This window comes from Cornus florida, unplaced genomic scaffold (genome assembly GCF_030987335.1).
Source record: "Cornus florida cultivar Cherokee Brave unplaced genomic scaffold, ASM3098733v1 CherokeeBrave_3.0.0_Hap2_Chr11, whole genome shotgun sequence".
Lineage (NCBI taxonomy): Eukaryota > Viridiplantae > Streptophyta > Magnoliopsida > Cornales > Cornaceae > Cornus > Cornus florida.
In genome coordinates, this window is record NW_026775581.1 from 27,419,317 (window position 1) to 27,428,354 (window position 9,038).

A 9,038-nucleotide genomic window follows, 5' to 3' on the forward strand; every position below is an offset into this window, starting at 1 on the left:
TAAAGAATATAATTCTAAGAAATGGTGTTACGCTTATTATGGTTGTGGGTGTACTGTTAAATTACTATATGTATAACTCTAAGCATGTAGAATTTGCCTAATTTAGATATGCCTTGGTAAATACGGGTGCATAACATTCATTGGTATCTATATTGTGAATGTATGATTTGTGATGGGAATATATGTAAACCAGTGACCTGTTAGTATTTTACACCGTAAAGGGTTAGCATGATTCTACATCAAAATTATGGGATGTTGCCATAGTTATTGATAAAGTAAAATATTTGGTTGTGGGTATGAATATTGGTTTGTGGGGTAAGATTTGGGATGGATGGAGAATTCCACCGACATGTTGGACTTCAAGTTTTACATAGACGGGAGGTCCACAGAAAGGACCAATGTATCACGTACTAGTATTTTTGTAGTATCAAAATTATACGATGTTTTCACAAAAGGTTAAGGTTGCAATTGAGTCAAAAGATGCGTTTTGATATCGTTATGATGAAAGGAATGACTTTCCTTATAACAAGTATGGTAAGCTTAAATGGCATGAGCTTAATGGTTTAACCCGTGAAAGGGATTTGTTGTAGAAAACTTTTTGCCCGGTATATATGGAGGCATTATTTATTGTGGAAACTGATTGAATTGCTTAGATTACAGAGGCGACAGTATATGTTCACATAGAGAACACAGATGTGAGATAACGTATATAGCTGAATTGTGGGAAGTTGTTACTTCTACACCCAGTATGTCTAAGAGTCCCAAACTTAAAGAAATGCCCTAACCAACTCTCGAAACTCACCTGGCACTCCCTACGGTTTCTGGCACGCAAAACTAGGTAATGAAAATAAATAATCCAAAAAATAAAAAAATCCCAGAAAAATAGAAAATATGAAAAATGAGAAACATTGTACAAGGTTTCACAGAAACCTAGTATTGATTACGAGGAGACATACTCTCCTATAATGGATGCCAATAATTTTCGTTTCTTGATCAATTTGACAGTCTCGAAAGGAATGGACGTGGTTACAACATATTTGTATGGATCACTAGATAATGATATTTATATGAAAATCCCTGAAGGATTTAATGTAACGACCCTAGCTGATGCCAAGAGTTTTACAAAAAAATTCGGCATAACCTCCCCTAAAAATAGGCCTACCATACCTTGTTTAAATTCATTTTTAACCTTTCATGGCTCAATTTCCGAATTCACGGCAACAGTATATGATCATACACAATCAAATAACACCGATAATTACTTTAACTAAAATTATCCTTCCCATTCATCAACAAGGTTACATGACAAAGTTTTGCAAAATATATATATATACCTTTATACTTTTAGTGCTTTGCAAAAATAATGGGAAATATACAAAAGACACAAAAGTGAGCTTCTAGTATCGCTCAAGCTTGAGGTGGGTTGTCGTTCACCGGTTCTTTTCCAAGACCTGAAAAAAATGTATAAATAGTAAGGTGAGCTATATGCTCAGTAGGTGACACTTAAGACACAAATCTTGTGTCCTTGTGAATTCAAGCAAAGCATAGGCCAATGGGAGATAGGGATCATACAACGTAGGGTATCAAATACAACATACAATTCAATTCCAATTATAACCAATACAATGCAATGCAATGAAATGCAATGCATGTCAATGACACTCCCCATTTTTATTCTCAAAACCATCACTTTCAAACATTAATACAGCCCGCCCTTTGGTAACCCCGCCGCGACACGAGAGGAGGATTGGCTAGTGTCCCTGACCCTTGGTAACCCCGCGGCGTCATTATGGGGCCCAGCTAGCTCAACCACACTAGGGCGACTCCTTAGTCCCCTCTAGGCTATATTAACCTCCGGCCCGTTGGTAACCCCGCAGCGACTGGGTTTATCAAAACCATTTCACAAAAACTATCATCTCCCAAAAATTCCTCATTTTCATTTCAAGACAAATTCTCCCATTTCATGCATCCCAATGACATGTCCAAGAATGTACATATAATCTCAATATCATGACAATGTGAAATTTTGGCACAATACAATTAAGCATGGTCTCATATATCCTTTTCAGCAAGTTTACACATAGTAGACATAAACTCAACACATAGGCATGCTTTTCACATAATACATCACATGTGCATAAACATACATTTCTCTAGACAACATTAAAATAATCGTTAACACAATTAATCCCCAAGTAAAGCATGTTAGCACATAAAAGAGGAGTAATTCACAAAAAAACACCACAAAGCCATCATCTATACATGCTTTTCACATAGACAAGTCATAACCCTAAGACATGAATTTTCTCTAAACATCACTTACACCTCATTGAAGCAATTAATTATCAAATTTAGCATGTCTACCACAAAAAAAAAAACATAACTCACAATAGAACAAGAAGAGAGTGGATTAAGATGCCCCTACCTCAAAATAGGCAAAACCCTAGAAATGGGTCCTAAATTTCGAAGTTCAAAGGGTGCACCAAATCTGGAATTGTTGGTATGGATGCGTAGAGCTCGACATAAGCTTCGTTTTGCCTCAAACGGCACCCAAATCTACCAAGAGATGATGAATTAATCAAAGATTCAAGTTGCAAAGGAAAAAGAAAAAGAAAAAGGCAGAGAGATAGAGCACTGGCCGAGAGAAAGGATTCAGCGGGGAGAGAGAATGAGCATAAAAAAAAAGTCTCTAAACCATATGTTTGAGTGGGTGGTGGGTCCCGCCGATTTTCTTTTCTTTTCCCTTTTCTTTTTGTTTCAAAATACTCCACATATAAACAAAATGCACCACATACATCTATAAGACACAAACATTACATTTAAATTGCTCGAAGTAAATAATTCAAAGCCACGTAGCATGTACTCGATCAAGTTACAACGATCCTTGTATCGATTGAAGCAATCTGGACGCATATGGTATAATCATCTCAGTGAATACTTATTGAAAGAAGGATATTTGAATAATCCAGTTTATCCATGCATCTTCATTAAGAAATTTGGATCTGGATTTGCTATTATAGCAGTATATGTTGACGATCTCAATCTTGTGGGAACTCCTGAAGAGCTCACCATGACTGCTAATTATTTGAAAAGGGACTTTGAAATGAAAGATTTGGAAAATGAAATTTTGTCTCGGCCTGCAGATCGGGCATTTACCAAATGGAATTCTTATCCACTAATCAACATATATAGAAAAAATCCTGAAGCGCTTTTATATGGACAAGGCTCATCCATTGAGCTTCCCAATGATCGTTCGATTACTTGATATTAAGAAAGATCCTTTTCGTCCTAAAGATGATAAAGAATAACTTCTTGATCTTATAGTACCATATCTTATAGTACAATTGCACTCGACTTGACATAGCATTTTCAGTTAACTTACTAGCACGGTACAATTCTACACCAATTAGGAGACATTGGAATGGGGTTAAGCACATTTTGCGATACTTTCGTGGAACTACTGATATGAGGTTGTTCTATTCAAATATATCAAAGCCCCAATTGATTGGATATGCAGATGTAGGTTATTTTTTTGACCTACATCAAGCTCGATCACAAATAGGGTATATGTTTACTTGTAGTAATACCACTATATTATCGCAATCTATGAAGCAGACAATGACTGCCACTTTTTTAAATCACTCCGAGATCCTCGCAATTCATGAAGCAGGGAATGTGTTTGGTTGAGATCTATAATATAATATATTCGGGAATCATTTGGACTCTCTCCAATAAAAGGTAGCCCCATAATTTTATACGAAGATAATACTGCTTGTATTGCACAGATAAGAGGAGGCTACATCAAAAGCAATAGATCCAAAAACATTTCACCAAAGTTCTTCTCCACACATAAGCTCTAGAAGAGCCGTGACATTTATATTCAGTAGATACACTCCAGTGACAATCTAGCATATTTATTCATTAAAGCACTACCAACTACAACATTGAAGAAGTTAGTACATAATATTGGAATACGTTAGTTAAAGGATCTTCAATGTTGAACTAATGCAACAATGAGGGGGAGCAATTGACTGAAAAGGTATTATGATACTGTACTATTTTCCCTTCGTCTAGATTTTGTCTCACTAGGTTTTCCTGACAAGGTTTTAATGAGATAGTTTTAACCTATGCAATACCCTTTTTCTGATACACAAGAATATTGTACTATTTTTCCTTCGCTAAGGTTTCGTCACACTGGGTTTTTCTTAGCAAGGTTTTAACAAGACATATTCTTAGTATAAATTAGTGGATCCTAAAGGGGAGTATTGTGCATGTGGGGTCCACATGCCAAATGCAAAAGTACTGATGTATGTATGTAATTGGTAACTGAGTAGACAAAATGGGTTCAATAGATAAGTGTGCTTTTGTGTGTAAATGCAATTGAAATGTGAACAGCTGATTGGCTAGCAGATCTTAGAAGTTACGCAAACAAGGTCTATATATATGCTTATGTACAAGGTGAATCAATCAATGAAAACAAGGTAGTAGGTGCTGAAAAACGCTCCCACCTCTCTTTAACTTTCTCTCTTTACCCAGCCATCGTCTTCTTCCCTCTGTTCCTCCCTGCTCCCTTTTATGGGAGTGGGGAGGTGATAACTGCCTCCCACGGCTGCAATGAACTCGGCGTGTTTCAATAAGTGTGCTTCGTGGGTGTGTTTTTACGCCTTTTTTGTTTTGGTTCGGTTAGATCTGCTCATATTTGGTTCGTTTTTGGCTCACATAGACGGATCTGTTGTTTTTTCTCCAGCTAGATCTTCGATCTAGGTTGGTTTTGGTTTTGTCCTGCCTTTGGATTGACAAAAAAAAAGAAGAGTAATTTGAAGCTCCTTTTCGCAGTGACGTAGTTCTTTCATCTCTTTTATATACGTAGTATATTTCTTTCTTTATATTCTTAATATTATCTTTATTTTTTGTTTAATTTTTTGGGGAAAATCAAGCAAAGGCCAAAGTGTAAGGTGTGTGTTTGTACAATGTTGGGCTTACTGCATTATCTTAGTATTAGCCCAGATGGTTACAACCATGATTAAAGCCCTAAGACCCAATAACAGTCGATACCAATTATTTGAACGTAAAAATGTATAACAAATGTACAGAGCAAATGTATAACAAATGTACTTAGTTCTCTTAAAATTGCCATAGTATGTTAAATCATCAAGTAAATCTCTTGATTCTCATCATAATCCAGAGCAAATATACTTGATTTTTTTTTTTTTAAAGATATACAATGTCAAAAAAATAAAAGAAAAAAAAAATCATATCAAGGTTGTGGAGGGGGTTCTTTGTCATAATTCCATTCATGTCCTTTCCACTCAGGCAATTGTTGAATGACAACCTGCATCACACAAGAAAATCATTTATATCTAATCTAGACACAAAAGAATATATATATCTATATATATATATGGTTTTACCCATATAGAGAATGCAATTAGTAACAAAATCCATATCATGATTAATTAAAAGATTTATCTAAATTATGTCACTGATTGAAGATAGTTTGGTAGATAGCTTCTGTTCTCAAATCTAAATTTACATACATATCTTTATACACATGTTCTGATATGGTTTTGAATATACTTAAGCATTTTAGCTAAGTTGAATTAAAAAAAAAAAAAAAAAAAAAAAGGCACATTAGAAGGAGAAATTACAAACCAGGCCTCTAGAATCTGCTTTACCAACCATGGTTTGACAAGCAAGTCTCCAATTTTTCGGATTCTGCAATTGCAAGTTAGCATGAGTAATTGAGTACTATTAGGCTTTTACCCCAATGTCAAAAAAAATAAAATAAAAATAAAAATAATAATAAATAGATAAAAATTAAAATATAATTACTGAAAAAAGATCATCAACAGTATAGATATACTTAGTAAAATTATTGAAAACACTAACTAAGAGTTTTTTGTGATCATGGTAACTTCAGAATTTTTCCTTAATTACTTATTTTACTGTTATTGGTTCGTTGTATCAATGTTGCGGTATAACCGATGCAATGTATGAGTTTTCGTAAATTAAATAAATAGATGAAAATTTTTAAGTAGTTGTGACTAGTTAATTAAATGTAGTTATATGGAATGGACACCATCTCTATGCATAAAGCTATTTGTGCATGTCAAATTTATATTTTGAGAGGTGCTACAATGTCAAAATGATATATTTTAGCAATTCTACTCCAATAATGCGCTGCTATTTTTTTGACACAACCACCATTTTTTTTTCAACAACCATTCTCAACTTCCATTTTCAACCACCATTCTTTTTCCATTACAAATATAGATATAGACAGAGGAAACAAACTCCATTCTCCAAGAAACAAACAGATTCATGAGAGAGAGATGAGAGAGAAAGAAAGAAGATTAACAAATAGAGGCATTGATTTTTTATCATCATCGCCGCCGCCCTATTCACTGGAGCTCATGCCATAACCCAGAACCACAGCAACGGCAGAGGGAGTCACGATCAGACCACGGCGGAGGGAGCCACGATCAGACCACGGCGATGTGCGAAAGTGGTCGTGGGGTCGATTTGCCACCGAGATCAGAGACCCCTGGAAGAAGACCTGAGTTTGGCTCGGCACCTTCGACTCCGCCGACGTCGCCACACGCGCCTACGCCGCCGCCGCTAGGTCTCTTCGCGACCCCAAGGCCAAGACCAATTTTCCATTACTACCCTTTTCAATCCTTAATACACCCAACCCAAACCCTAATAATGGTAATCATCTTTAGGACAATGATGGATTTCAACAATTTCATTCGAGACCCACCATGAGCAGCCTGAGCAGCACCTTGGAGTCCTCCAGTGGGCCCAGATCGTCGAATCTGCCGCTGAAGTTTAGAATCCGACAACAGCAGAAGCCACAACCGGTCGTTGCAGATGAGAGGGAGAGAGAGACGACAGAGATAGCAATATTAAGGGACAGAGAAAGCAACGAAGGGGATTGAGGGAGATAGGAAGAAATGGCGTCATAGGGCAATCAAAGAGACTTGCCAAAAAAAATTGGCAGCTCCTACATTTGAGAACAAATTTGAGATTTTCAAATTTTGAGAGGCTAAATGAAAGGCCATTAGAGAGCCCCTTTTTACCCATCTCTAAAATTATGAGTTTGAGAGCCCAAAATGAAAGAGCATTGGAGTTGCTATGTTTTAGACTAAATTGCCAAACTACATTACAATGATAAAATTACGTATCAAATTCTATATACCCTTTTGAGTTTTTCCTTCTCTTTTTCTGTTCGAGGGCTTAGGAGTTCCTTTCCTTCGACAACCTGAAAATATTATAAAAAATTTATGAGAAAGAGAAATATATAAACAAACACATAAAAATACATGCTAATTAGTTGTGTCTATTAATAAAAAATAAAAATAAAAAAATAAAAAATTGGTTCTTAATTGGTACTCGTACACTTATGCTTTCACTGAGACTTGAATTTATGACCTCCATTTAAGAAGTAGAGGCTTAATACCGTTGGGTCACTGCCCGTTGGTACGATTATCCAATATTTATAGGATAAGAATCTTAATTAAATTTTTCTTCGACAATTCAATCCAACACACACACTTACAATATTGCTACTTATTATCTATGAAATGGAATATATACATCACCTCAACCATGCATGTCGCACAAGTTCCTCCTCCCGCGCAATTTAGCAGAGGCCTAGACTGAAATTATAAAAAATTGAAACCATATATCTTTCAGAAACTTATATATAAACTCAAATAATGCAATATTGATCATTTGGTACAAGATTTCATTGCATTTCAGTGAGTCATTGATTTAACTTACATAAGGCCCATAGAGCTCAATATTAGAATCCAACATGATGTCCCTTAGCTTCTGCCCACCACAAGCTGTACGAAAATGGACATCCGGCGTTCCGTCAGGAAGCAATACAGACTGAATTAAACAAAACATAATTCATTAGCACATTATCACATAGAATGTGTGTGTATGTGAATTTAAGTAGTAAAACTTACGCTAACGAATGCGAAATTGACAGCAGGTGGTTCTTCAGATTCTGTAGTTTCTGAGTCAGTACTATCTGGGATTGTTCCAACAGCTTTGATTGTTGTTCCTCCAGAGAAGCTGAGACGTTTAGGCCATTTCATGATATTGCAGGTAGTGTTATTTTTTTTGTTGAATTTAGTTGAGACTCTGAGTGAAGCTAATCCATAGGAATTCAGTTGAAGACTCCCCATATTCAAAGGTTAAAGTGCTCACACAGTTTAGCAGTAGTGCATTGGATACTTAGGTGGTGTCTTTGGTATGGTATGTGGTTCTTATTTATCTTATCCAATGTTATGTGGGTTGGCAAGTGTGTGTTTGTATGTGTCGGTCTGAGTGGTCAAAGAGGAGGAGACTGTCACACAGTATTAAAAAAAATTAAATAAATTTAACACGGTTTAATTGACTCGCAGCAGTCTGTGGTTAGCGGAGACCATGATTTTGTATATTCTTTGGTAACAAAATTTATCAATTGTAATTGTCATTTGTTACTTTTAATATCATTCATATATATTGATATGTTAGGGATTTGAATTGAGGTTGTCCACTTGATAATGTATGTGATTTATATTTACATGAATGGGTTCATGTATGGAATATATAAATTTATGCAATTATATAATTATAAATGGTTTATTATCAGTGATAAAGGATGAACTTTTTATCAATAAAGAAATAAATCGGATAAAAAATAAATGGAGTAGATTGTGAGAGCCGTTGTAATAATTGCTCCATATTAACGTTATGGCGAATGACTCTCAAGCATGGGAGAGATATATACTTTTATATTAATTAATAATTGCTTTGATTTATTCAATGGGCCTTAGGGTTTAATTTCCGGTACTTTGGATAATTATTAATTAATAACTTGAGAATATACTCTCAATAGTTGCATATGTGCTATTATATATATTTTGACTTGATTAGTTTGATCACAGGAAAAATTCGGAGGCCTCCATGTGTTTTTTGATAAAATTCGTTTATATATATTTTTATTTATTAAATATATTATTTAATCAAATTAATCGATTTATGTG

The 9,038-nt window shown here is 35.2% G+C and overlaps 1 protein-coding gene and 1 long non-coding RNA gene across 3 annotated transcripts; both read right to left on the reverse strand.

The window, feature by feature from the left end:
- Positions 1-1,237: 1,237 nt before the first annotated feature.
- Positions 1,238-2,814, reverse strand: LOC132285304 (uncharacterized). Its single transcript, XR_009472503.1, has 2 exons — positions 2,426-2,814; positions 1,238-1,451 (listed from the first exon to the last, which is right to left on the reverse strand). It is a non-coding gene; the product is annotated as an uncharacterized LOC132285304 (long non-coding RNA).
- Positions 2,815-5,099: 2,285 nt separating this feature from the next.
- Positions 5,100-8,267, reverse strand: LOC132283572 (photosynthetic NDH subunit of subcomplex B 3, chloroplastic). 2 transcript variants are annotated; one of them, XM_059785547.1, is made up of 6 exons: positions 7,974-8,267; positions 7,783-7,893; positions 7,602-7,658; positions 7,199-7,261; positions 5,649-5,715; positions 5,100-5,332 (listed from the first exon to the last, which is right to left on the reverse strand). In XM_059785547.1, exons 1-6 carry the CDS (start codon positions 8,193-8,195, stop codon positions 5,310-5,312), a joined length of 543 nt encoding a protein of 180 aa, XP_059641530.1. In that variant the 5' UTR covers positions 8,196-8,267; the 3' UTR covers positions 5,100-5,309. The 2 variants fall into 2 exon arrangements, with proteins under 2 accessions (XP_059641530.1, XP_059641529.1); XM_059785546.1 differs by having other exon boundaries at positions 5,653-5,715; positions 7,974-8,266.
- Positions 8,268-9,038: the final 771 nt, after the last annotated feature.